Genomic DNA, 27,938 nt, shown 5'->3' with positions numbered 1-27,938 from the left:
GCAAGCACCAAAATAAAAGCCAAAAGACAGGATTTGGGTCACTGTGGGCTTTTATTGACACACCTGGGCACGGGGCAGAGGGAGTTTTAACCACAGGGAGACACTAAGAATAGGGGAAGAACCAGACAAATCCCTGCACAGCTCAGCACTGTTCCAACGGCAGCTCTGGCTGTGCTGACTCAGCACTGCAATGATTCTCAGCAGCACTAAGTGGTGCTCAGCAGGGCAGGAGGTGTTTGTTCCTGCTGGAGCCCCCAGCCTCTGAGAAATGCAGCTGGAAAATGGGCAATTTTGGTTCAATCTGTTGGAAAGGCCTTCTCGGGCTGGGGGTACAATTACCCAAACAGACCCAGGGTGGGGCTAGTTGTGCTTACCCTGCAGCGTGGGTTGGTCACCAGTGTGGGTGCATTGGTGGGAAGTGAGACTGTCTCTGCTGGCAAAGCTCTTGCCACAGTCAGAGCAGGTGAAGGGCTTCTCATCTCTATGGACACGGCGGTGCTTGGTGAGGGCAGAGCTGTGGTTGAAGCTTCTGCCACAGTCAGAGCAGCTGTAGGGTTTCTCACCGCTGTGGATGAGTCTGTGCTGGATGAAATGTGAGCTCTTGGTGAAGCTCTTGCCGCACTCTGCACAGGGGTACAGGTGCTCTCTGGTGTGCATGCGTCGGTGGATGTTGAGAGTGGAGCTGTACTTGAAGCTCTTGCCGCAGTCCCTGCAGCTGAAGGACTTCTCAGTGGTGTGCACACTGCGGTGCAGGGTGAGGGCAGACTTGCGAGCGAAACTCTTGCTGCAGTCAGCACAGCTGAAAGGCCTCTCTCCGGAGTGGATTCGGTGGTGGATAATGAGGTCTGAGCGCACTGTGAAGCTCTCACCACAGTCAGCACAGCTGAAGGGCTTCTGGCCCCTGTGAGTTCGACGGTGTTTCATGAGGGTTGAGCTCACTGTGAAGCTCTCACCACACTCAGCACAGATGAAGGGCTTCTCACCCGTGTGAGTTCGGCGGTGGACAATGAGGCTCGAGCGCTGAGTGAATGTCTTGCCACAGTCAGCACAGCTGAAGGGCTTCTCACCAGTGTGGATTCGGTGGTGAGCAATGAGGCTAGAGCGCTCTGTGAATCTCTTGCCACAGTCAGCACAGCTGAAGGGCTTCTCGCCCGTGTGGCTTCGACGGTGAGCAATGAGACTGGAGTGCTGTGTGAATCTTTTGCCACAGTCAGCACAGCTGAAGGGCTTCTCGCCTGTGTGGATTCGGTGGTGTCTAAGGAGGTGGCAGCGCTGTGCAAATGTCTTGCCACAGTCAGCACAGCTGAAGGGCTTCTCGCCCGTGTGGCTTCGGCGGTGAGCAATGAGACTGAAGCGCACTGTGAATCTTTTGCCACAGTCAGCACAGCTGAAGGGTTTCTCGCCCGTGTGGATTCGGTGATGGTCAATGAGACTGGAGCGCCGTGTGAAGTTTTGCCCACACTCAGGGCACTGAAGCAGCTGCTTGACTGGCACAGAGGGGGCTAACATCAACCCATCCTCCTCCTCCTCGTATTCCTCCTCCTCATCTTGGTCATCTTCACCCTGAACATTCTCCTCATACTCAACATCATCACAGTCATCATTCCCCTCATCATCATCCTCTGTCTTGAAATCTTTCTTCTCTTTCTTCAGGTTGCACTTGGTCTGCTCCATCTTACTCCCTGGGTGCTGCTTCTCCTCCCAGCTCTTGTCTAGGTCCTGCTGTGAGGCCATGCTAGTGGGGGACGAGGTCACTGCTCTTACCTGGGGAACAGGGAAGCACCTGACCCCAGCACCTCAAACCCTGACATCCTGCCTGGCTCAATACAGCCTCTGACACCTCCCAACAACCACCATTCACCTGAGGCAAAGAACGGAGAGTGGCCCTCAAACTCCCACTTCTTGCCATGGGGTGGGGGCAGATCTCCAATGCCTGTGCTGATATCCCAGGTGCCGGTGCTGGGAGGGCTGAGACACCCTGGTCCTTACAGAGTGCTCCCAGATCCCTCTTTGCCAGCCCTGGGCTGTTGACAGGTAGCTTCCTGCCCTGGCCCTGCCCTTTGGTCTCTCCTGGTTCAGACAAGAGGCAGCAGTGCTGACCCAGGAACACCAAACAACCTCCAACCCTCTCCCGCCCATACTGCACATCCCAGCCGCAAACACAACCTCCTGCCCACACAACTGACCCCAACCTCCCTGGGGGGCCCTCAGACTCCTTCAGCAGAGGATGTCCCTCAGAGCCCCAGTGGCAGTGAAATGTGGGGAGTGGGAGGCTCTGCCGGGGGTTGGGATGTACCACATGGATCAACAACAGCCTGGGGCCCTGCTGCTGTCCCCCACTCTGGGTTCTTTACCTGCTGGGCTCTTCCCAGGGGCAGCTCTGCAAATTCTGCTCTTCCCCAGCACAGAGGGACAGGGCTGGTGCAGAGACAACACAGCCCCTGCCAGAGACAAGCAAAGGGCTCAGAGGAGAGGACTGACCTGCAAGGGATGGCTCAGTACTGCCCAGGACCATGCAGCAGAGATGGGGCTTGGAGCAAGCAGCTCCCAAGCCCAGCACCATGAGTACAGCAGACAGGCAGGGCTGTGGAAGAAGTGCAGACTCAGCTCCTTGCCCAACACACAACTCCCAGTAGACAGTTGCAGGGCAGCACCACAGGACAGCTGCCTCCAGACAGCCTCTCCCAGGCCTTGGCTGAAGGCTCCTCCCACTGCCTGCCCAGGGCTGTGATGGCTGCACCTGCACTTCCCAGCACCTCTGGCCTGACATCTCCTCCCTGGCCCTGCTCACAGACCCCACCTCACCCACGCTATGCTCAGCTCTGCCCTGCATGCAACCCCTGCCAGCAAGGCCCAGCTCAGGCACAGCTCTCTGCTGACCACTCCTCAACAGGTGGGCAGAGAAGCTCTGAGGACACACACCAAGGGAGGTTCCTGCTCTCTGCAGATGCAGGAAAGGGGGAAGGGACTTGCTCAGCTTCTTACAAAACCTTATAGCCCTCACTTTCACACATGCAGATGCCAGGTGTGCCTCTCTCTCACAATCTCTGCAGGGAAACCAGTATGACATCGCCTCTCACCAACGTGGTGGAGAGGTCGACACGTCTTATTGAAGCTAAGAGTGATGCTTACACAGTGGCTAATACAAGGTGTACAATTCTGATAGGTCACACAGCACAACATGGGCCTAGAGGCACAGCTCACCCATCGGCCCCCTCAGTCCTCCTCGCACAACTCAGCTACAGATAACTCAAGGTTCTTTTGTCCTGCAGCTGTGCTCCCTTACCAGAACAACCTAACCTTACCCTTCCTGCTCTCCTTGTTTCAGACTGCCCAATTCTGCCTGCACCCTGACATCTCCCCCTTTCTTTTTGAATGGAGCACTACTGATCATGCCTCGCACACATCGCACTACACATGGTAAAATACAATGATCATCAAGAAAACAACAAGTGCATAAGCAATCATTGTAACCAGGCTGCTAAGCCATCCTCTTAGTCCCCATCCTCCAAAGGTCTTGTCAAGCCAATCCCATCTATCTTCTTCTTTCAGCCTCCATATACCATCTTTCAAGTGCTGGATGCTGGCGTGTGTTGACTCTGAGTGATCAGACAGGCTCATGCAACACATTCCCTCAAAACCTTCACACCCATGGCCTTGTGCTAGAAGCAGAAAGTGAACAGTTGTCCAAAGGACCAAGAATCCAGACCGTGATCACAGTCACAGCAGAAGGCATGTGTGCCACGCCTGCACCGGGCTCTGTGTGGTAATCAATGCTGTAGAACCATAGCTGCATTTGGAGTTGACAGAGAGAGACTCTAAACTACAGGGGTCTCCCCTTGTATGTGAAGGAGTAACAGGCCAGGTTCTAACCCCACAGATAAAAATTGAGAGCCCTGATGTGCCCCTGCTTCCCACAGTGCTCACCTAGTTGCCCAGTATTTTTCTCAGACTCCCACCGTGCTGGATTCACTCTGTAACTCCAGGAACTTGATGTTTTCACCTCACTCCCTTGCTGTGACCTGTGTCTGTTGTGCTTAAGAGCTGCAAATTCCTGAACATGATACAAAAGCTATGCCCTATACTCTCTGCTCTTTCTATTAGGCTTAGTACCTTTGTCCTGTGCTGTTGTGCTACAAAGAGCCTTAAAACATTAGGATTATTTTCTACAAATTATTATCTTGGACACATATGGTTCTTGACCCACTTATTACAACTAAAAGGGATTTTATGCAAATACATTCTCTACATTTCTATTTGGGAACTCCTTAAAAACAAAAAGCACTAAGTTTTTGCTGATATTATTGCATATAATACACTTTGAATCACAGAATGAGTCAGGGTTGGAAGGGACCACAAGGATTATCCAGTTCCAACCCCCCAGCGTGCCTTCGTGCAGCTTGAGGGACCCAGCGTACAGTACATGTGGCTTCCTGGGCTGCAGAGAGAGCTGAAACACAAATGATTCAGAGTGCAGGAGGGCTCCCCCCGCTGGTGACAGTAGCCAGGCCCAGCCGAGAGAGTTGGGCACTTGTGGATCCAGGTATAAGTTAGAGGCGAGCAAAGGTTGTCACTGCCATCGCAGTGGAAAGAAGCTGCCAGGAAACACTAATGCAGCTGGTGGAAAAGAAGGCTGCTCCCCTAAAGGAGGGGGACTTAGTCATGCACTTAAAATATAAGGGATTTTTAAAGGGCTTAAGCCAGCTGATTTCACAGCGGAGGTCTGGCAGCAGCAGCAGAAGATTTATGAGGGTCGTAGAGCCGTAAAGCTGACGCTGAAGTACAAGAAGGGAGAAGAAAGGAACAGCCTTAAGGAAGCTGCTCCAAAACTTTTGTCTCTCTGTCAGAGATGGACACTGAAACTTTAAGAATCATTTTTGCTGTGCAAGATCACCTGGGGTGTGGTGAGAAAAGCCCTGAGGGACGACAGAAACCAGGGCTCCAAAGACTCCTAAGTTTGCCTTTCCAGAGCAGACAGGAAAGTAACGGAAAGCCAGCAGCTAACAGCCACAAAGGTAGTTGGAGAACTCCTGAGAAGCCGAAAGCTGTGAAAGTGCCCAGAAGTGACCCACTGCCACCTGAGGCCTCTGCAGCTCAAAGCTCCTCTGAGTTAACTTTTCAGCTGCAAAGATGGAAGATCAGGAGGACAGAAGCAGCTCTACTTGGGACACCGTGGCAGTCACCAAACCCATGGGAGTGGCATCCCCTGTGGCACGTCCCCACTCCCCCTGCCTCCCTCCCCTCCCTTTCTTCTATTTTTTTCCTTGCAGTTTCTGTGGAGAAGTTGTCCTTTGCTCTTAAAGGAACAGAGTGAATTTGTGATAGCTGTTTTGTGAACTAAAATCCTGATGGTTTTAGCTTCAATTGTAATAGATCTTAGAGTTTAGGAGTTTACTGGCTAAGATGTTAATTTTAATAAGCTTTAGAATAACTTTAGCAGGATATCTGAGATAAAACTGAAGTAATTAACACAGAGTATGTTAAGTACTTGATAGCTGAACACGTTTGATAGTTAATATAATGGAATATTATGGCAAGAGTTGTTTTGTAAGTGTAGGAGTTCTGATTAAGGTTTTCTTTTTTTGGGTATCAGAGCATTTTCCAGGAGCTCCATGGATGAAATATTATCTGGTCACTAGTGGTGTCCCTCAGGGATCAGTGCTGGGCCCCATCCTCTTTAACATCTTCATAGATGATCTGGATGAGGGCATCGAGTCAGTCATCAGCAAGTTTGCAGATGACACCAAGCTGCCCACCAAGATGTGGTTGGGTTGGAGGGCAGAAGGGCTCTGCAGCAGGACCTTGACCACCTGGACAGATGGGCAGAGTCCAAGGGGATGGCATTCAACAGCTCCAAGTGCAGGGTGCTGCACTTTGGCCACAACAACCCCATGCAGAGATACAGGCTGGGGTCAGAGTGGCTGGAGAGCAGCCAGAGAGGGATCTGAGGGTGCTGACTGGCCTGAACATGAGCCAGCAGTGTGCCCAGGTGGCCAAGAGAGCCAGTGGCATCCTGGCCTGCATCACGAATGGTGTGGCCAGCAGGAGCAGGGAGGTCATTCTGCCCCTGTACTCTGCACTGGTTAGACCTCACCTTGAGTCCTGTGTTCAGTTCTGGGCCCCCCAGTTTAGGAGGGACATTGAGATGCTTGAGCGTGTCCAGAGAAGGGCAACGAGGCTGGGGAGAGGCCTTGAGCACAGCCCTACGAGGAGAGGCTGAGGGAGCTGGGATTGGTTAGCCTGGAGAAGAGGAGGCTCAGGGGTGACCTTATTGCTGTCTACAACTACCTGAGGGGAGGTTGTGGCCAGGAGGAGGTTGCTCTCTTCTCTCAGGTGGCCAGCTCCAGAACGAGAGGACACAGCCTCAGGCTGTGCCAGGGGAAATTTAGGCTGGAGGTGAGGAGAAAGTTCTTCACTGAGAGAGTCATTGGACACTGGAATGGGCTGCCCGGGGAGGTGGTGGAGTCGCCGTCCCTGGGGCCGTTTAAGTCAGGATTGGACGTGGCACTTGGTGCCATGGTCTGGCCTTGAGCTCTGTGGTAAAGGGTTGGACTTGATGATCTGTGAGGTCTCTTCCAACCTTGGTGATACTGTGACACTGTGATACTGTGACACTGTGAGACTGTGATTTTCTCGATTTTCTTTGTTTTTCCTCAGTAATAATGTAATGGTTTCATTTCCTTTAGTTGATGTATTTCTGAAGTTGATAAACAATATAGTTAAGGCTAAGAGTTTATAATAGGGATAATATGTGATACAGGGGTACTATAGGGTATTTTTTCTTTGTGTTTTTTTTTTCTTCTATCAAGATAGCATTATAGGATAAGGTTCATGTTTAAAAAAAGGAGAGAGGGAAACCTCAACAATTCACTGATTACATCACAGAGAAATTCACCCTAGAGGAGGCCAATGGATTTGTTGGCCTAGAGAATGAATGTGCTTGAGTTTGATGGATATCAGCTTGTTATGTTCAGAATGTGCTAGTTTGAAGCTAGAGTGTTTTGGTGAGAAGGATTAGATTACAGGCCGTGAAAGGAGAACAATGGTGATGTCTGCTTCCCTCATAGGCTTGCTGAGATGGATAAGAACAAGAATCAAAACATAGATAAGGCACTACTCCTGCTGGGGAGCTCTGAGCTGCATCTCTCTCTCTAACCTCACCCTCCATTTCTCTGACTAATCCACATTGCTTCCTAACCCCCTTCCTGAACCTCCATTCTTCCTTGGGACTGAGGTAAGGTTGAGAGGGTTAGGGGGAAGGTGAAGGGGTGGTTGAGAGTCCCTCCTGGGGACTCAGGTTTCTGGGAAGGCTGTTGTGCTTCTGTGTTACCTTTTACCTTGTCTATTTCTGTATATAACTGTATAGACTGTAAACATCTGCTTGTACATTCTGCTAAGCTGTCAATAATAAGCTTCATTCCATTTCCAGAGCCAACTGAATCCAGTCTGGGTGGTTTCCAAAGTGTGGGGCAGCAGGGAACACCCAAACCATCACACTCAAATTTTCTGCAGTGAGTAGAAGCCTTGCTCAGATGGCTGTGCAGAGAAATGTACATGAGATATGGTTGGTGTACAGGTTTTGGTCACACTTTATGTTGGGTATTTCGTTTGACCTCTGTTATAAGGGCCAAGCCCACTCACTGGCAAAGATGGGGAACAACTGTTTTGCTAGCAGTGTTTACAGCACTGTGGGTGTTATCTGTTTGCAAAGGGCCCTGCAAAAGATGAGAAATGCTGCCTTCAGCCTAAAACAGAGAGCAATTGTGGCAATTAGGTCTGTATGGATGGAGTCTGAACAAGCAGTGCTGTGACACCCACAGGTCCATTTGTCAGCTGTGGACATTGTTGCACTGTAGGCACTGCAGTTACAAAGGGTGTAGAAACATAAACAGGTTCAATCAGAATCTGCACTGGTAGCACCCAACTTGCCAAAATCACACAGAAAGTTGGACTGTGGAACTGCATCTTGAGGCATTCCTGGGAAGACCTTTATCAGACCTGCCAGGAGCAGTAAATAGTCCTAATGTTTTGTGGGCATTTGCAGCCCAACAGCATTTCACAAATGCACTAAGCTTAACAGAAAGTCCAGAAGGTACAGGGCATAGCTTTGATTTTGTATTCTCAAGTTAGTAGCTCTTAAGCACAACAGACACAGGTCATAGCATGGGAGTGCAGCAAAAACATCAAAATCCCTGGATTTACAGAGTGAGTCCATAGAATCTGCCAGGTTGAAAGAGATGTCCAAGATCATTCAGTCCAACCTATCCCCAGCCCTATCCAGTCAACCAGACCACGGCACTAAGTGCCTCATCCAGGCTTTTCCTGAACACCTCCAGGGACGGTGCCTCCACCACCTCCCAGGGCAGCCCATTCCAATGCCAATCACTCTCTCTGGGAAGAACTTCCTCCTAACATCCAGCCTATACTTGCCCCAGCACAACTTGAGACTGTCCCCCCTTGCTCTGTTACTGGTTGTCTAGGAGAAGAGACCAACCCCCACCTGGCTACAACATCCCTTCAGGTAGCTGTAGACAGCAATGAGGTCACCTCTGAGCCTCCTAGGCTAAACAACCCCAGCTCCCTCAGCCTCTCCTCATAGGCTCTGTGTTCCAGGCCTCCCATCAGCCTTGCTGCCCTTCTCTGGACACGTTCCAGCACCTCAACATCTCTCTTGAATTGAGGGACCCAGAACTGGACACAAGACTCAAGGTGTGGCCTGACCAGTGCTGAGTACAGGGGAAGAATAACCTCCCTCGGCCTACTGGCCACACTGTCCCTGATGCAGGCCAGGATGCCATTGGCTCTCTTGGCCACCTGGGCACACTGCTGACTCAGCTTCAGCCTACTATCCACCAGTAGCCCCAGGTCCCTTTCCTCCTGCCTGCTCTCCAGCCACTCAGTCCCCAACCTGTAGCACTGCTTGGGGTTGTTGTGGCCAAAGTGCAGAACCCTGCACTTGGCCTTCTTAAATCTCATCCCATTGGCCTCTGCCCACCCATCCAGCCTGTCCAGGTCCCTCCCTCTGCAGGGCTCTCCTACCTTCCAACAGATCAACACCTGCTCCCAGCTTGGTGGCATCTGCAAACTTACTGATGCTGGACTCAATCCTCCCATCCAGATCATCAATAAAGATATTGAACAGGACTGTGCCCAGCACTGATCCTTGGGGAACACCACTAGTGACAGCTGCCAACTGCATGTGGCACCATTCACCACCACTCTCTGGGCTCTGCCATCCAGCCAGTTCCTGACCCAGCACAGAGTGAATCTGTCCAAGCCATGATCTGACAGCTTGGCTAGGAGCTTCTTGTGGCAGGCAGTGTCAAAGGCTTTGCAGACTCCATCCACAGCCTACCCCACACTCACCAGGCAAGTAACCTGATCCTAAAAGAAGATCAGGTTGTTCAGGCAGGACCTGCCCTTCCTAAACCCATGCTGGCTGGGCCTGATCCCTTGGCCATCCTGTAGGTGCTTTGTGATGGCACTCAAGATGACCTGTTCCATCACCTTGCCTGGCACTGAGGTCAGGCTCACAGGTCTGTAGTTTTCTGGTTCCTCCTTGTGACCCTTCTTGTGGATGAGTATCACATTGGCCAGCTTCCAGTCTTCAGGGACCTCTCCAGTGAGCCAGGACTGCTGATAAATGATGGAGAGTGGTTTGTGTTGGAGAATTTCTTGCTAGCAGAGGACGTGAAATGATAAACATGAGCACCTCATGCTGAGAAGTGCCCTTGGGCCCATCTTGGGAATTAAGATACCAGGCGCTGGGTAGCACCCCCCATATGCAGCTGCAGGGGGTGGAGTGCCAGCTGCATGTGGGCAGAGTTAGCCAGCCCCAGAGGCTGACCTCAGATTGTTATATTACCCTATCCATGCCTCAGGTGTAACCCTGTACCCTCTACATGGAACCAATCTTGGTGGAGCACAACTCTTGCAAGAATGCATGCAAGTCTCTGTAACACAGGAAACAAACAGACTGTGACCATCTGACCATACTGGTGAACAAAGAGTCATTTTACCCAGGTGCTCCACCAGCAGGTGTGCTAGTTTGAAGCACGCTAGAATGTTTTGGTGAGAACAACTAGATCACAGGCTGTGAAAGGAAGACAATGGTGATGTCTACTTCCCTCACAGTCTCTCTGAGGAGTATGGGAACAAGAAATGAAAACATAAGATAACACTCTTGCCATTTTTTCTCTCACTCAGGCTGCTGGCTGAGCAATATCTTACTCTCTAACCTCACCCTCCATTTGGGCTAACTCACTTTGCTTTCTTAACCTCTGGCCGAGCCTCAATTTTTTCCTTGGGACTGGGGTAAGGTTGAGAGGAGCAGGGGGAAGGTGAAGGGGTGGTTGAGAGACCCTCCTGGGGACTGAGGCTGCTGGGAGGGGAGTTGTGTTTCTGTATTACCTCTTTTACCTTGTCTATTTCTGTCTCTAACTGTATATACTGTAAATATCTGCTTGTATATTGTGCTGCTGTGAATAAATAGCTTCATTCATATTTCCAGAGCAAACTGAGTCTAGTCTGGGTGATTTCTAAAGTGGGGGGGGGGAACACCCTAACCATCACAAGCGGCTTGGCCAGCTCATCTGTCAACTCTCTCAGCACTCTAGGATGGATCCCATCCAGTCCCATGGACTTGTGAGGATCCAAGTGTCTCAGCAGGTCCCTTACTTCTTCCTCATGGAGTACAGGGGGACTATACTGGACCATGACTCCATCTGTCACTTCAGGAGTCCAGCTGTCCTGGAGACAACCTGCCCCACTATTGAAGATTGAGGCAAAGAAGGTGTTAAGCACCTCTGCCTTTTCCTCATCCCTTGTCACTCTATTCCCCTCGCTATCTAATAAGGACTGGAGGTTGTCCTTGGCCCTTCTCTGCCATTCAGATATTTAAAGAAACATTTTTTATTCCCCTTACCAACAGTGGCAGCCTGAGCTCCAAATGGGCCTTTGCCTCGCTCATTTTTTTTTCTACAAGACCTAACAACTTCCTTGAACTTCTCCTGGGACACCTCCCCTCTTTTCCAAAGGTGATACACTCTCTTTTTAATCTTTAATTCCTTCAGCAGCTCCCTGCCCATCCAGCCTGGCTGCCTCCCTCATCGGCTCATCTTCTGGCACAATGGCACAGCTGCTCCTGTGCCTTTAGGAGTTCTTTCTTGGAGTAGGTCCAATCTTCCTGGACCCCTTTGTTTCTAAGGGCTCTTTCCCAAGGAACTTTCTTAGTTCCTTAAATAGGCTGCAGTCTGCCCTTGGGCAGTCCAGTGTGGAGGTTCTGTTGATGCCCCTCCTGGTTTCTCCATGTACTGAACACTCTATAATTTCATGGTCACTGGACCCCAGGCAGCCTCCAACCACCACATCCCCTACCAGCCCCTCTCTACTTGTGAGCAGCAGGTCAAGCAGAGCTGGCCCCCTGGTAGGCTCATGTAACAGCTGGGATAGGAAGTTGTCTTCCACACACTGCAGAAACCTTCTAGACTGCTTCTTCTCTGCAGTGTTTAAGTCCCAGCAGATGTCTGGTAGGTTAAAGTTGCCCACCAGAACAAGGGCAGGTGATCTTGAGGCAGCCTCCAGTTGTTTAAAGAGTAACAAATCAACCTCTTCTTCCTGGCTGGGTGGTCTATAACAGACTCCAAACAGGGTATCGGTCTTGTTGGCCTTCCCCTTTATTTTCACCCATAAAGACTCAACTTGATCATCCTTAATTTCTACCTCCATGACATCCAGAGCATCCCTAATATACAGAGCCACTCCTCCACCCCTTCTCCCTTGCCTGTCTCTCCTGCAGAGTCTGTAGCCATTGATCACAGCACTCCAGTCATGCAAGTCATCCCACCACGTTTGTGATGGCAACAATATCATAGTTTTCCTCCAGCACCAAAGCTTCCAGCTCCTCTTGTTTGTGACCCATACTGCGTGCATTAGTGTACTGCACTTCAGCTGGGCTGCTGCTTTTACCCCTAGCTCTGGCCTACCATCCTCAGTTTCCTTTGATTTATCTCTGGTGCTGTCATGTTTAACCCCCTCCCCCTTCCACTCTAGTTTAAAGCCCTCTCAACAAGCCCAGACAGCTCATGTGCCAGGGTCCTTCTCCCCTTCTGTGTCAGTTGCATCCCATCCATTGCTCACAGACCTATGGCCAAATAAAGTTCCCCAAGATCAAAGAATCCAAAGTTTTGTTGGAGGCAGCAGCCTCTGAGCCACTTGTTCATCAAATACACTTTGCTATTCCTCTCTGCATTCCAGCCTGTGACTAAGGGTACAGATGAAAAGACTACCTGTGCCCCTGCTCCTCAGCTGCTTTTCCCAGCGTCTTAAAGTCCCTTTTGATAGCTTTTAGCCCTCTGTTATCAACCTCATCATTCCCTGCCTGTATAACTAATAAGGGATAGTAATCAGAAGGCTTCACTACAGTAGGCAGCCTCCTGGTAACATCCCTGACCTGGGCCCCAGGGAGGCAGCAGAGCTCCCTGTGGAAGGGGTCTGGCCAGCATATGGGGCCCTCTGCTCCCTTCAGAAGGGAATTGCCAATAACAATTACCCTCCTCTTTTTCTTATGAATACCTGTTCTGATGCGAGGGGGCAACTGATTTGTCTCAGTTGCCCTCCCAGCCAGTGATGCTTCTGCCTGCTCCAAAACCACCGCACCCTCAACCTCTAGTGCCCTCTATCTGTTGTGTAAGGGCAGCTGAGGGTGGCAGGATGGCTGGAAGGGTTTTCCCTTGCCCCTTCTGGCAGGCACCTGCATCCATTCACCCTTGTTACTTGCTTCATCTCTCTCTGGTTAAGGGGGACTGCAGAGCATGATGCTGTAGGTGCAGCTCTCTTTTACATTCCCTTCCAGCCCTAAGCCTTTCCACTTGACCCTAAAGTTCAGCCACTAGGTTAAGCAGACTACTAATCTGCTCACACCCAATGCAGCCATTTCCTCTGTCTCCCTCGACTTCAAGTGCCAGGTTCCAACACTCTCCACAGCCAGCTGTCTGGCCACCAGCAGCTAGCTCTCTTGCCAAACCAGGCTGTGGTGTCCCTGCTGCTGCTCCTCGTTTAAATCATCTGCTCACCAGGCACCGCCCCCTCCGCATCACCCTCAAGCAAGCACTTAACACCACGTAGCTTGCTGCACCTGCCACTTCCCTGCCCCCCTTCTGGGCTTCTCTGATTGAGAGAGCCGCAAAGTAGAGAAAAAAAGCTTTGAAAAGGCACATTTCAGCTGAGCTAGCCTCGGTACTGCTCTCTTACCAAACCAGGCTGTGAGAACAGAATCTCCAGAACAGTGAGTCAGAGAAAGAATATTAGGTAATTAGAAAGGCAAAAGGAAAAACAGGAGTGCATTAAGGCTCCTTAAATTTACACACAGGCATTCTTCTGTGATAGTGAGGGTCATCTGGATGTCTGGTTTTCAAACAGCGATTCACTGCTGCTTTCTTAGCACCAGGAACAGCAGCAGAAAAGAGTTTTGGGGCTATTAGCTAAGCTTGGTTGTTGGCTTGTTAAACAAACTGATGCTACTAGCAAAGCTTTATCAGGTCTAGTATTAGACATGCTACTTTGCAAAACAGGGCTGACATCGACCTTCTGCCCCTAGCACAAGACCACAGGTGTGAAGATTCCGAGGAACCTGTCTGATCATCCAGAATTATGCACGCCAGCATCCAGCATTTGAAAGATGTATCAAGACTCAAGAAACAAGACAGATGCAATTGGCTTGACAGGATCTTTACAGACTGGGGACTAACAGGATGGCTTAGAAGCCTGGCTGATATGATTGTACATAACATTGTATCTTTACCATATGCAGTGCATAATATCTGCAATATTTAAAGGAAAGGGGGTTTGAGCAGAATTTAGCAGAACTGAATAGTCTGAGAAAATAAGGAGAGTAAGCAGGATTGAGGAACTCAACTGATAAGGAGGCACAGCTGCAGAAAAGTGGCCTTGGGAGGCTGGCAGAGAAGCTGAGGGAGTTCTGAGCTGTGCCAGAAGGTAGGCCGCTCAGCCTTGGGAACAAGCAATGTTATGACTATGTTCTTGCAAAGGGGTGGGAATTGGTCAGGTCTGCCTGTGTATGTGTGGACAGCCCAGCTCTGCTTTGTAAGCCTATCAAAAGTACACACCCCTCTGCCCAACCCCACTATATAGGCTCATGCTGTGTTTCAATGAATGCATTGACCATTGTGCATCCCATATGTGTAAGCCTGCAGCCTCTCCCTCTCCCGCACAGCATAGAAGACTCTGTTCAAGTCTATTTACACTCCTCTACCCCTTGTAACTGCAGTGCCTACAGAGTAACAATATCCACAGCTGACAAGTGGACCTGTGTGTGTCACAGCACTGCTTCTTCAGACTCTACCCATACAGACCTAATTCCCACAATTCCTCTTTTCCTTTTAAAATGAAGGCAGTGCTTCTCACCTTGTGCAGAAAGACAACAGACACAGCACCTTAAACACTGCTAACAGAAACAGCTGCTCCCCATCTCTGCCAATGAGTGGCTCTGGCCCTTATAACAGAGGTCCAACAAAATACCTAACTCAAAGCATGACCAAAGCCTGTGCACACAACCATACCTCAGCACACATTTCAATTTCCTGCCACAGCCACCTGAGCAAGACTTCTGCTCACTGCCAAAGCAGGCTGGACATAACGAGCTGGTAGCCAATCAAAAGACCTGTGAGCACACACAAACAAATGCATGAACAGATATAAGGATGCAAACACATTCACTTCCTAGGCTAACAAATCTCTTTGGCCTTCTCCAAGGTGAATGCCTCTGTGTGATGTAACCAGAGAATTTTCAATTTCCCCTTCTGTCTCTCTTTCTTTCTTCTCTCTTTTTGTTTTGTTTTACCATGATTCCTCTCCTACAGTGTTATCTTGATATACAGAAAAAAAATAGAAAAAATATCCTATAATATCCCTATTATAAACTCTTAGTCTTAACTATATCAATGGTAGAAATGGATGAACTAAAAATTAAAACCACTGAATGAGGACTGAGAAAAAAACAACAAAGCAAAGAAATCCAAGAGGCTGTTACATTCCACAGAGCTCTGTGTAAACACCCTGGTGCCCAGGAAAAAGAAAAAACCTTAAATCAGCCATCACAAAAAGAGAATCTTTAACTTACACACTTACCAAAACAACTCTTACCACAATATTCCATTAGTGCAACTACCAAGTACTTAACATGCCATATTTTAACTACCTAAGCCTTATCACCATCACCCTGCTAAAATGACTCCAAAACTTGTTAATATTCTATTACCATTAACAACTACTTAATATCTTATCCAGTAAACTCTTAATCTCTAAAATCTATTAGAACCAAAAGCCAAAAACATCATCAGGAATTTAGTTTGGAAAAGGCTCTCACAAATGCACTCTGTCCCTTTAAGAACAAAGTGCTGCTTCTCTGAAGATACAGTGCGAGAAAGAAGACAAAGAAGGAAAGGGGGAGGTGGGGAGGGGGTGGGCCCTGCTGCTCCAGCAGGCAGGGAAGTTGTGTGCGTGAATCCTGTGGGGGATACACCTCCCACGGCTTCCCCGGATTCCACCGACAAACTGGCCCCTCCCTCGGCCTGAGACCTCACCCTTCCGTGCTCCAAATCCTCCACCTTTGCAGCCCAAAAGTGAGCTCTCTACGCAGGCGGAATTGAGCCGCAGGCACCTCAGGAGATGGTAGTGAAGCACTTAGCACTCCTATGGCATTCGGCTTAGCAGCAGCTACCAACACAAGCCTCTGATTAGGGTGAAATTCCAGCTGTTAGCTGCTGCCTTTGCAGTTCTTTCCCCTGTCTGCTCCTTAAGGGCACATTTACAGCCCCCTCTGGAGCCCTGGCTTCTCAGGTGCTGAACGATCCTTGGTTTGGCACAGCAAAAAGAGCTTTGTAAAGTCTGACTGCCCCAAAGTACATCTCTCACAGAGAGAAAGAGCTTCAGAGAAGCTTTGCACCACTGTTTCTTCCTCACTGATCCTCCTGCAGCATCACATTACAGCCTGCTCCTGATGCTTACCACCCCCATAAAGCTTCTCCTGCTTTTGCCAGACCTCCACTGTTGAACAGTTGCCTTAAGTCTCTTAGAGATCTCCTCCTTTGACTCCACAGCAGGAACTGCACTAAATCCCCCTCCTTCAGGGGTACCTCCCTTCTTCACACAGGCTGCATTAACGTTTTCACAGCAGCTCTTTCCCATTTCTCACCCCCAATGATTTGCAGATCCCCTACCTCTAATGTAGGCCTGGCTCCCTTTGCCAGCAGGCCAGAACCCTGCTTCCTCCTGCCATCCGCTGCCTGACTCTTCCTCGTCCCGAGAAATCACATCGGGGGTCACCAGGTGCCAGGTGTGCTCCTCTCTCAGAGTCCCTGCAGGGAAACCAGTCTGACATCACCTCCCACCAATGTGGTGGAGAGGTCGATGCCCCTTATGGAAGCTAAGAGTGATGCTCATACAGTGGCTAATACAAGGTGTACAATTCTGACAGGTCACACAGCACAACATGGGCTGTCCACAGGCCTAGAGGCACAGCTCACCCATCGGCCCCCTCAGTCCTCCTCGCGCAGCTCAGCTACAGAAAACTCAAGGTTCTTTTCTCCTGCAGCTGTGCTCCCTTACCAGAACAACCTAACCTTACCCTTCCTGCTCTCCTTCTTTCAGACTGATCAAATCTGCCTGAACCCTGACATGCAGAGGGGCAGGACAATTCACTGCTTTCATCTCCTCAAATGCTGCCAGATACTTTTCAACATCTCTCTGGGTGCCATGGACAGAGACACTGAAGGCAGCCTCAGCAAGTTGGCTGACCACAACAAGCTGTGTGGTGCAGCAGACAGACTGGAGGGAATGGATCCAACCAGAGGGACCTGGATAGGATGCAGAGCTGGGCACAAACCAACCTCAGGAGGTTCAATAAGACCAAGTGCAGGCTCCTGCAGCTGGGACCAGGCAATGCCAAGCACCAACCCAGGCTGCACAGTGCCAGGCTGGAAAGCAGCCCTGAGGAGAGGGACTTGGGGGTGCTGCTGGACCAGAAGATCCACATGAGCCAGCAGTGTGCACTTGCAGCCCAGAAAGCCAAGCAGACTCCGGGCTGCAGCAGAAGTGTGGCCAGCAGGGCCAAGGAAGTGATTCTCCCCCTCTGCTGCGCTCTGCTGAGACCCCACCTGGAGTACTGCATCCAGATCTGGAGCCCCTGGGACAAGAGGGATGCAGAGATGCTGGAGAGTATCCAGAGCAGGGCCAGGAGGATGCTCAGAGGGCTGGAGCACCTATTCTATGAGGACAGACTGAAAGAGTTGGGGCTGTGCAGGCTGGAGCAGAGGAGGTTCCCAGGTGACCTTCTTGTGGCCTTCCAGGATCTGAAGTGAGCTACAAAAAAGCTGGGAGCTGCTTAGTAGGTTGTCAGGGAGTGACAGGACTGGGGAGGATGGAGCAGAGCTGAAGGTGAGGAGAGTCAGACCAGAGGTCTGACAGTGAGGAAGAAGTTATGCACCATGAAAGTGCTGAGAAGCTGGAATGGGTTGCCCAGGAAGGGGGTTGTGGCCCCATCCCTGGAGGGGTTTAAGGCCAGAATGGATGAGGCTCTGAGCAACCTGATCTAGGGTAGGGTGCACCTGTCCATAGCAGGGGAGTTGGCACTAGATGGTCCTTGTGGTTGCTTCCAACCTTGATTCCATGATTTCCTGCTCATACATTTTTCAGCTGGGCCTTGATCCTGTGCCCTTTTTGGGGAAAAAGGCCTAATTTCTGCATGACCATTCCCAGGCCCTTCCCTCATTCACAGCCCATCCATAGCCCTGCTGTCTTTGCTGTCCCATGGCCCTGTGTCCCCCACCTCTGCAGCGGTTGAAAGGGTGGAGTGGAAAATGTGGTGGCTCAGAAAGCATCTAAAGAACTGAGCAGGAGCCCAAGCATGGAAGGTCCTGAGACTAAAGGCCAGGAGGACCTGGAGGCCTGAAAGAAGCAGCAACAGGCCAAGGGGGAAGGATTACAGATGAGGGGTGGGGAGATACCCTGCAACCTCCTCACACAGGAACTGATGAAGGGGGACAGAGGCAGTGAGAGTACAGGTGACTCCTGCCATTGAGTATGGGGTGGGGTGTGTGGGTAGGACCCCCAAGGGCCTGCTTGGGAAGTGGTGGATGCCAGGAGGTGTCAGGGGACTGTCCTGACCCAGGCAGGCTTTGGCTCTTTGTGCTTCCAGCCTCAGTTGCTGCCTCCACCCTTGCAGGTAGGAGCCAGACTGAGCCACACAGCTGCTGGACTAAGTCCTCTCACCCCCTGCAGCCTTCACCCTCCATCTCTCCATTCATTGCTCCATCTGAACTCAATTTGTGCCCTATCAGAGTCCCCAGGGCCCCACCAAGGTCCTAGGCTCATCCACACACCCAGCATGGCCCAGCAGAGGGACCTAGATAATGGTACCCAGGAAAAGAAGTGGGAGGAGCTCAAGTGGGCAAGCTGCAGGGGTGGCCCAGGGGAACCTCCTGAGCTTCAACAAGAGCAAGTGCAGGCTCCTGCATCTGGGCTGCAACAGGACTCACAAGCAGCACAAGCTGGGGGAGGAGCCAATAGGAAGCAGGCCTGAGGAAAAGGACTTGGGGGTGCTGGGGGACAAGGAGCTGGACAGGAGCAGGCAGTGTCAGCCTGCAGCACACAAAGCCAATGGCAGCCTGGCCTGCACCAACAGCAGATGGAGAGAGCAGATTCTGACACTGCCCTGCTGACAGCTCACCTGCACTGCTGCATCCAGCCCTGGAGCCCTCAACACAGTAAGGACAGGGACCTGACTGACAGGGTCCAGAGGAGGCCATGAGAATGATCAGGAGCTTGGAACAGCTCAGCTCTGACGACAGGCTGAGGGAGCTGAGGGTGTTCAGCTTTGAGAAGAGAAGGCTTCAGGCAGACCTAAGAGTGACATTCCAGGGCCTGAAGGGGCTACAAGAAGGCTGCACAGAGACTGCTCCCAAAGGCCTGCAGGGACAGCAGGAGGGCAGCAGCTGCAAAGCAGAGCAGAGCAGATGGAGATTGGATGGCAGCAACAAGTTCTGCACCAGGAGGCTGCTGCAACACTGCAGGGTGCCCACGGAGAAGTTGAGCTCCCATCCCTGGACGTATTCAAGGTGAGGCTCAACAGGGCTCTGGGCAGCCTGATCTAGAGCAGGATGTCCCTGTTGACTGCAGGGGCTGGGACTGGATGACCTCTGCAGGTCCCTTCCAACCCAAACCATTCTATGGTTCCATGCTTCTAAATGCATCCTCCAGGGAGAGGCAGAGGAGGAAACAGTGCAGCTGCAAGAGGACTGCTTTCCTACAGGCCTGCCCTGGGGTGTGTAGCAAAGCAGCAAGGAAGGCCAAAGCCCTCTTGCAACTGAAGCTGACAAAGGAAGGAAAACAGAACAAGAAAGGCTTCTTCAAATCCATCAGGAGGAAAAGGAAGAACAGGGAAGGTGTGGGGGCAGTGCTGGACCAGGAGGCACCCTGAGAACTGAGGGTGCAGAGAAGGTAGAGCTGCTGAATGCCTTCTGGGCTCCATTCTTTAAACCTAAAGCTGAACTCTCCTACGGACTCCAGACCCTGGATGAAGGGGAGGAAGACTGGAGCAGGGAGTGCTCCCCACTGGTCAGTGCACACTGGGTTAGGGATCAGTTATACAGACTAAACATTCACAAGTTCAAGGGCCCTGATGAGATGCACCCAAGGGTGCTGAGACAACTGCCTGATGTTATTGCTCTGACACTCTCCATCGTCTTTGCCAAATGAGGGCAGACAGGAGAGGTGCCTGAGGGCTGCAGCAGAGGCAATGGCACTGCAGGCTTCAAAAAGGGCAACAAAGAGGTTCCAGGAACAGACCAGGCAGCCTCACCTCCAGCCCTGCAAAAATGATGGAGCAGCTCCTGCTGGAGGGCATCTCAAGGCACTTGGAAGAGAAGAAGCTTATCAGGAGTAGTCAGCATGGATTTACCAAGGGGCAGTCATGCTTCACTAGCCTGAGAGCATTTTGTGATGCCATCACTGAATGGGCAGATTCATGGAGAGCAGTGGATGGAGTCTACCTTGACCATAGCAAGGCCTTTGACACCATCTGCCATGACATTTTAGTGAGCAAGCTGAGGCAGTGTGGAAGAGCAGGCAGTGAGGTGGGTTAGGAACTGGTTGCAAGATAGAGTTCAGAGGGTGATCAGTGGTGCCAGGTCCAGCTGGAGAGCTGTGACCAGTGGTGTCCCCCAGGGATCAGTGCTGTGACCAGTCCTGTTCAACACCTTCATCAGTGACACTGATGAGGGCACAGACAGACAGAGGCTGCTCAGCAAGTTTGCTGCTGACACCAAGCTGGGAGGCTTGGCTGAGACAGCTGCAGGCTGTGCTGCCCTCCAGAGAGACCTGGGCAGACTGAGAGCTGGGCACAGAGGAACCAGGTGAAGTTCAACAAGGACAAGGGCAGAGTCCTGCATCTGGGGAGGAATAACAAACTGCACCAGTACAGGCTGGGAGGTGATCTGCTGGAGAGCAGCCCCAAGGAGAGGGACCTGGGGGTGCTGGTGTCTAACAAGTTACCCATGGCACAGCAATGTGCCCTTGTGGCCAAGAAGGCCAATGGCATCCTGGGGTGGATTAGGAAGAGTGTGTCCAGCAGATCAAGGGAGGTTCTCCTGCCCCTCTACTCTGACCTGCTGAGACCTCATCTTGAATAGTGTTCAGTTTTGGGCTCCCCAGATACAGAGGGACAGGGATCTGATGGAGAGGGTCCAGCTGAGGGCTACAAGGATGACAAGGGGACTGGAGGGCATGGCTGATGAGGAGAGGCTGAGGGACCTGGGGCTGCTTAGTCTGGAGAAAAGAAGACTGAGAGGGGATTGGATAAATGTTTGTAAGTATCTGAAGGCTGCCAGGAGGGGGGGACAGGCTCTGCTCACTGCTCCCTGGGATAGCACAAGGAGCAATGGGTGTAAGCTGCAGCACAGGAGGTTCTGCCTCAACACAAGGGGAAAACTTCTTTACTGAAAGGGTCACAAAGCACTGGAACAGCCTCCCCAGAGAGGTCCTGGACTCTCCTTCTTGGGAGACTTTCAAGGCCTCTCTGGCTGTGTTCCTCTGTGTTCTGTGTCAGATAGGATTGTCCTGCTCTGGCAGGGGGATTGGACTCCATCATCTCTTTGGGTCCCTTCCAACCCCTAACACCCTCTGAGCCTGTGACAATGAAGAGGCCAAGGCCAAGGAGGAGCAGAACAAGAAGAATGCTTAAAAAGTTTTCCAACTGCCTGGAAAAACAACCCAAATCCCTTCCCAGCTCAGCAGAAACTCACACAAATGCTTGGGCAGCTCGGAAAAGCTCTCAGCAGGGAATTCTGCAGTCACTTTCCAGGCTCACTCATGTCTTTGGCACTCTGCACAAAGGCTTCAAGAGCTTTGCAGCTGCCCTCAACATGCCCAGCACAGCTCTGTGACCACAGAATGCCAAGCAGGAAGGGACCCCAAGGACCATCTGCTCCAAACATAGCAGGCTGCTCAAAACCTCATCTAACCTGACCCTCAACACCTCCAGGGATGGGAACTCCACCACCACCCTGGGCAGCCTGTTCCACTCCCTCACCACTCTTGCTGCAAACAAATTCTTCTGCACCTCCAAATTAAGCCTCCCCTGCCACACTTCCAGGCCATTTCCTCTCCCTTCCATCATCTGACACTGCCAAGAACAGACCAACCTCACCTCACTGCAACCTCCTCTCAGGGACAGGGCAATCAGCTCTCCCCTCAGCCTCCTCTTCCCCACACTCAACACCCTCATGTCCCTCAGCTGCTCCTCCCCAGCCCTCTCCTCCACACCCTTCCACAGCTTTCTTGCCCTTCTCTGGACCTGCTCCAAGCCTTCAACGACCTTCTTGAAGTCACTGCCCCAAAACTCACCCCAGTACTCACCATTTGGCCTCACCAGGGCCCAAGGACAGGGGGACAATCCTGCCCTGGACCTGCTGCCCACACCACTGCTCAGCCTTGCACACCACTGCAAGTGCTGCAGCCACTTTCACCAATCATTTCCTGCCTTTGCCAGCTCAGCAGGCAGCAAAGAGCACAGCTGCAATCTCTTGCTCTGCTTCTCAAGCTCCTCCAAGGAAACTTCAGGACTTCTTCCCAACAAAACCACTCAGGACAGCCTGACCCCACTCCAATCAAACTCTGCACTCAAATCAAAAGCAATGCCTCAGACACAAGCAGACTCTGGACATCTCATCCTGCTCCCAATGCTCCCTGCTCTTCTTCCACACACCATTTCTCCATCTACACACCAACAGGGCACAGTGCTCCTGACACAGCAGAGGGGACAAAAGCTCTGCACAGCTATCAGCCTGCAGGCAAACAGCAAAGGCTCCACCTGACCTCACTCTCTTTGTGGGCAGGAAACCTTGAGAGGAACTGAACAGCAGCCTGAAAGCTGTCAGCAAATCTTTCTGCCTAAGGAGATGGAGCCTAACAACTCCCAGACACCCACTCTGCACATGGCTGCCTCCTGCCTGCTGCAGCAGGGAAATGCACTCAGGCTCAGCTTTAACAGCCTGTTGGGGCTTGGCCTGGGGCCTTCTTTGCTGCTCTATAGGGGAACTGCACCAGAAAAGACTCTGCAGGCTCCCTCAGCTGGAAGCACATCAAATCCAAACACACAAATGCCTCCACACACACCACTGGAAATCCCCAGCTGGCCTCAGCCTAACATGCACAAAGAGCCTGCTGCAGACAGGGCAATATTCCTCCTGCCCACAGCTGCCAGCTCAATTCACACCTTCCTGACACAAATCACTCCACATGTGCCTGACACCCTCCCTCCAGGGCTCCAAGGCCAGGCCACATGAGGCCTCAGGCAGCCTGCTCCAGTGCAAGGTTTCCCTGCCCACAACTGGAGGATCCCTCAGGTCCCCTCCAAGCCAAACCACTCCATGACTCCAGGATCAAACACAGGACACACAACACCCACAAAAACAGGCCTCACATGCACAAGCATTTGGCAGCTCCCTTTGCACAGCCCCAGACCAGCACTCATGCACACCACCACAGCACACTCCAAGCACAAAGCTCTCTCCAACACCAGTGGATACCATTACAGCACAAGGGAGCAGCTCACAGCCCTCAGCAGCTTTCAGCAGCTCCCTCTTGCCCCAATGCTCAGCACCATCCCTCCTGCCTCCATTCAACTGCCCTCAGCTCCCAGCTGCACACAGCAAGGCTCAGAAGAGAGATGCTCAGCACTGGAAAGCTCAGCACAAAGCCACTGCAGCAGAGCCAGCAGAGGCACTGCACACAGCATTTGACTTCTCAGCTGGAGACAAGATCTCAGCCAGCTCAGAAAGCACTCCACGACCTCTGCCTGCACACCTCAGACACTCTGGAGCACAACAACAACTTTCTCAGCCTGGCACAGACAGGGGAAACAAAGTCCAGCACAAGGGGGTCTGGCTCTAACTCACCACCAGCACCTCTCCTACAGAGACTGGCTGAGAGAGCTGCAGCTGCTCAGCCTGCACAAAAGCAGCTCTGGGCTCTCCTTGCAGCCTGCATCTCAACTTCTCAAGGGCACCTACAGGCAGGCTCGGCAAGGACTGTGCACAAGGGCCTGTGGGGATAGGACATCAGGCAGTGCATTCCAACTGGAGCAGGGCAGAGTTTGGCTGCACAGCAGGAGCAAGTTCTGCACAAGGAGGCTGCTGACACTCTGCAACAGCCTGCCCAGGGAGCTGCTGAAGGCTCCAGCCCTGCACACAGTCCACATCACAGCTCATGTGCTCCTGGGCAGCCTGCTTTAGCTGCACATGGCCCTGATCACTGCCACGGGGTGCATAAGATGACCTCTGAGGGTCCCTTCCAACATGATGCCATCTGGCCAAGTCTTGCACCCAACACAAACTGCACCATCAAGCACAGCAACAGCCTGCCCAGGCCACTGCTGGACTCCCTCATCCTGCAGCTGGTCATCAGCTCTGCAGCTCTCATGCTCAGGGACAGGCCTCAGTGCTCGTCTGGCACTGCTCAACCCAGCAGCTCCACTCTGCCAGCTTCAAGCCTTTGGCCACACCAAACTATGCTCTCATTCTACCAACTCCAACAGCAGCAGCAAGCTCCACAACCCTCATGCTTCACACACCAAAAACACCAACTCCAGAGATGCAGCCCAAGGCAGAGGACAGTTTTTATTGCTAGGGATTCCTGTGCCATCACCTCGGGAAAAGCTAAACCCTTTCAGCTGTCCAGTTCTACCTGCAAGAGCACACAGAGGCTCCTCAACCCCTCTCAAAGCAGCTAAACACAAACTCTCCACACCAGGCTGGAATCCATTGGCAGTGCAAAGACAACCCTTAGCAGGAACTGCACAGAGCACTACAACAGCAGCTGAGATACACAAGGACAGAGTCTGCCTTGCCCACCACTCTCCAACAGACCTCCTCAGCCCAAATCTTGCCATCCACAGTCCACCTCAGACACAGCTCTCCAAACACCTCCTCATGACCAAACTCTCCAAAACCTCCCTCCAAACCAGGACAAACCCCAGGCCTCCATGCCCCCTCCCCACCATACCTCTCTGCCTCCCCCATAACAAAACAAACTAAAGCAGCAAAAAATGAGCTCAGCCAAAGCCAAATTCAGCCTGCAAACCTCCTGCACATAGCACAGATGAAGTCCACACTGCAAAGGGAGACAATCAGACAGAAGAAAAGGGCAGAATTGACAGTGCAGCCAGTTTGTAGGGGCAGTGCATGCAGGATTATGGGAAGGTAATAACACAGATGACACTTCCTGGGCCACCTCCTGGACTCCCTGGCCCCAGGAGGACTGCACTTGGCAGTTGCACACATCCCACTTCTTAAACCCATAACAACCCCTTCAAAAGCAGCTTCACCTGCAAGAAAAGGACCTGAAAGGGCCTGCAAGAAAGCTGGGTAGGGACTTTGCACAAGGGCCTGAAGTGATAAGGGAGAATGGATTGAGGCTGCAAAAGGGAAGACCCAGACTGGACACTAGGAAGAAATTCCACACACTCAGGCTGGGGAGACACTGCAGCAGCCTGCCCAGGGAGGTTGGGAGTTCCCCTCCCTAGAGGTCTTCAAGGCCACACTAGGTGAGGCCTTCAGCAATCTGGGCTGCTAGGAGGTGGCCCTGCACATGCCAGAGAGCTGCAACTGGGTGACATTTAAGGGCCCTTCCAGCCCAAACCATTCCAGGAACATAGTCAAAGGGGACAAAGTGCACAGTTCAAGCAGAGCAACAGCAAAGAAGCCAGGAAGGAGCAGGCTGGGGCAGTGGAAGGCAGCAAAGAGATCAACCTCAGCTGCTGGCCAGAGGCACAGCTCTTCACAACTCCTAAAGGCCTCTAAAGCCTCATTAAGTGCTTCAAAACTCCTGTAAGTTCTTAAACACACCACAAGACACATTCAACTCTCTCAACAGCACTGCAGAGACTTGCCTGAGTTCTGCTTGTTCAAGCTCTTCAAACAGGCCTGAAAATCATCAAAACAGATTAGAAAACTCTGCAGAAGTTATTAAAACCTTTCTGCAACTCTTCCAACTCCTTCTGTAGAGATTCCAAGGACATTCCAGGTATCCTGAACCCTTCCACACCCTTCAGAAAGGCCCAAACAGGCTTAAAGCTGCATTTAAAGTGAAAGTGACTAAAAACAACCAAAATCCCCTCCAAAGCCTCACTCCAGGCCCTGCCCAACTCCTGCACACTGATTGTGCACAGCTCTCACACAGCTTCTGCCTCTGCCACTCTCCAGCAGCCTTCACAAACCCCTCCCGAGCCTCACTACTGCCTCACAAAGCCTCACCAGCTGCTGCCAACGCCTGCAGCTCACCAAACCCTCAGCACAAGCCCTTCCAAGCCCCTGCCACTGCCCAAACCCCCTCACCACGCACCCAAACCTCTCGCCCGGAGCCTCACACACACTCGCACCACTCTGCGCCTCCTCAGCCCCGCACACAGCCGCAACACAAAGCGCCAAAAGCTCTCCCCAGCTCCTCACAGCCTCGCACCAACTCCCCACAGCTCCACAGAACCTCCGCACAGCTCTCGCCACAACCTCCCTGCCCACACAGCCTCAGCCCCTCCCGCCCAGCCCTGCCCCTGCCCCGCACCACACACAACATGGCGCCGGCCCCACCCCAACGCCAACTCCCGCCCTGCCCCGCGCCGCCCCGGGGCCCTGCCACACACTTCCGCCTCCGCTCCCGCCGCCCTCAGCCCCTCCCGGCCCCAGCCCCGCTCCTCTCACCCACGCCCGACCCACACAGCCCCAGCCCCGCTCCGCTCCCGCCGCCCTCAGCCCCTCCCGGCCCCAGCCCCGCTCCTCTCACCCACGCCCGACCCACACAGCCCCAGCCCCGCTCCGCTCCCGCCGCCCTCAGCCCCTCCCGGCCCCAGCCCCGCTCCTCTCACCCACGCACGACCCACACAGCCCCAGCCCCGCTCCGCTCCCGCCGCCCTCAGCCCCTCCCGGTGCCACTCTCGGCTCCCCCAGGCCCCGCAGCCCCTCCCGGTGCCACTCTCGGCTCCCCCAGGCCCCGCAGCCCCTCCCGGTGCCGCTCTCGGCTCCCCCAGGCCCCGCAGCCCCTCCCGGTGCCGCTCTCGGCTCCCCCAGGCCCCGCAGCCCCTCCCGGTGCCGCTCTCGGCTCCCCCAGGCCCCGCAGCCCCTCCCGGCTCCTCTCCCCCGCCACCCCTCACGCTCCCGCAGCTCTCTCACCGCAGCGCTGCCCGCGCACACCACAGCCTCTGCTCCAGCGCTCCCACGACGCTGCCCAGCACCAGCCAAAATGGCGCTCACGCCCCTGGGGCCGGAGCCCACAGCGCCCTTGGGGGCGGGGCCGCTCTGCCCACGCCTCCCATTGGCTCTGGCTGCCAGCTCTGGGCGGGGCCTTGCCGCACCTGCGCCCCCTTGCGCTCGGCGCCGGAGGGGCGGGAGGGAGCCCTGGGCTCAGGCTGCTGCCCTGCGCTGGGCTCTGGGCAGGGCTCCGTGGGGCTGCTCAGGGGGAGGGTGTGGGGCTCAGGGGGAGGGTGTGGGGCTCAGGGGGAGGGTGTGGGGCTCAGGGGGAGGGTGTGGGGCTCTGGGGGGAGTGTGGGGGCTGGGCTTGGGATCACTGGGGGTGGGGGGCTGGGAGCATCTGGGGCTCTGCAGCATTAGGGCTCCATGGGGCCTCGCTGGGCCGGGCACACTGGGCAGGGCAGGGCAGGGTAGGGCAGGGCACACTGGGCAGGGCAGGGCAGGGCAGGGCAGGGCACACTGGGCAGGGCAGGGCAGGGCAGGGCAGGGCACACTGGGCAGGGCAGGGCAGGGCAGGGCCACTCGGGCACCGCACTCCCCGCAGCTGTTCCCAGCTGTGCCCGCAGCCCAAAGCAGCTGCAGCAGGGGCCGGGGCTGGAGCCTGGAACCTGCAGCCAGGACAGCAAAAGCCTCCAGGCCGAGGGGAGAAGCTGAGGCAGAAGCTGGCAGCTGTGAGAAACGAACTGACTGCAGTGTGGAGTGGGACAGGTTTGGTATGGGGTAAAGGCAAACAGCGCTGGGGGCAGAGCAAAGAGCAACCTTGCCAGAGGCACCCCCTGGCAGCAGGTGGCAATGCTCACAGAGGGTCAGGACCAGAGAACATTGGGTGAGCTTGATGCATATTCCTGAATATTCTCTGACATCTTTGGGGCTTTTTACAGCACTTCCCCTAACCCCCTTGGCCCCCACCCCTGAGTCCTGCCAATGCAGACAACAGCTGCTCTGCTTTACCAGCTGAACTTGCCCTCTGCTGTTCTCTTGACCATCAATCAGAGGGGCCCTGGGTCCTGCAGCAGCCTTACCTTCATTTCTGGGCACCCTGGCAACTCCTAACAGCTCTGCCTCTCTTCTTACTGTGCTGATTAAGTCCTGTGGCTGCTTTGCTGTGCCAAAGCCAAAGCT

General features: G+C 53.1%; 2 protein-coding genes and 1 long non-coding RNA gene across 10 annotated transcripts in view; 1 reads left to right on the top strand and 2 right to left on the bottom strand.

The window, feature by feature from the left end:
• The window catches only part of LOC135174250 (oocyte zinc finger protein XlCOF6-like), a 76,859-nt gene extending 68,772 nt beyond the window's left edge, over positions 1–8,087 (top strand). Inside the window, exon 2 of the transcript XR_010301829.1 lies at positions 7,068–8,087. The gene's annotated coding sequence lies outside the window, so the exon portion shown is untranslated. The remainder of the gene's footprint in view (positions 1–7,067) is intronic.
• The window catches only part of LOC135174260 (uncharacterized), a 128,518-nt gene that overhangs the window by 6,855 nt on the left and 93,725 nt on the right, over positions 1–27,938 (bottom strand). The window lies entirely within an intron of this gene.
• Positions 33–26,907, bottom strand: LOC135174257 (gastrula zinc finger protein XlCGF26.1-like). 5 transcript variants are annotated; one of them, XM_064141486.1, is made up of 4 exons: positions 26,739–26,907; positions 16,239–16,376; positions 2,482–2,584; positions 33–1,764 (listed from the first exon to the last, which is right to left on the bottom strand). In XM_064141486.1, exon 4 carries the CDS (start codon positions 1,732–1,734, stop codon positions 361–363), a length of 1,374 nt encoding a protein of 457 aa, XP_063997556.1. In that variant the 5' UTR covers positions 1,735–1,764; positions 2,482–2,584; positions 16,239–16,376; positions 26,739–26,907; the 3' UTR covers positions 33–360. The 5 variants fall into 5 exon arrangements, with proteins under 5 accessions (XP_063997556.1, XP_063997557.1, XP_063997555.1 ...); XM_064141487.1 differs by lacking the exon at positions 16,239–16,376 and adding an exon at positions 14,580–14,680; XM_064141485.1 differs by lacking the exon at positions 16,239–16,376.

Source organism: Pogoniulus pusillus, unplaced genomic scaffold (assembly GCF_015220805.1).
Source record: "Pogoniulus pusillus isolate bPogPus1 unplaced genomic scaffold, bPogPus1.pri scaffold_51_arrow_ctg1, whole genome shotgun sequence".
Lineage (NCBI taxonomy): Eukaryota > Metazoa > Chordata > Aves > Piciformes > Lybiidae > Pogoniulus > Pogoniulus pusillus.
This window is presented reverse-complemented; position numbering and strand designations above follow the sequence as displayed.

Excerpts from the sequence above, each read along its gene's own strand:
- LOC135174257 (XM_064141486.1), bottom strand. The coding sequence starts at position 1,734 with ATGGCCTCACAGCAGGACCTAGACAAGAGCTGGGAGGAGAAGCAGCAC.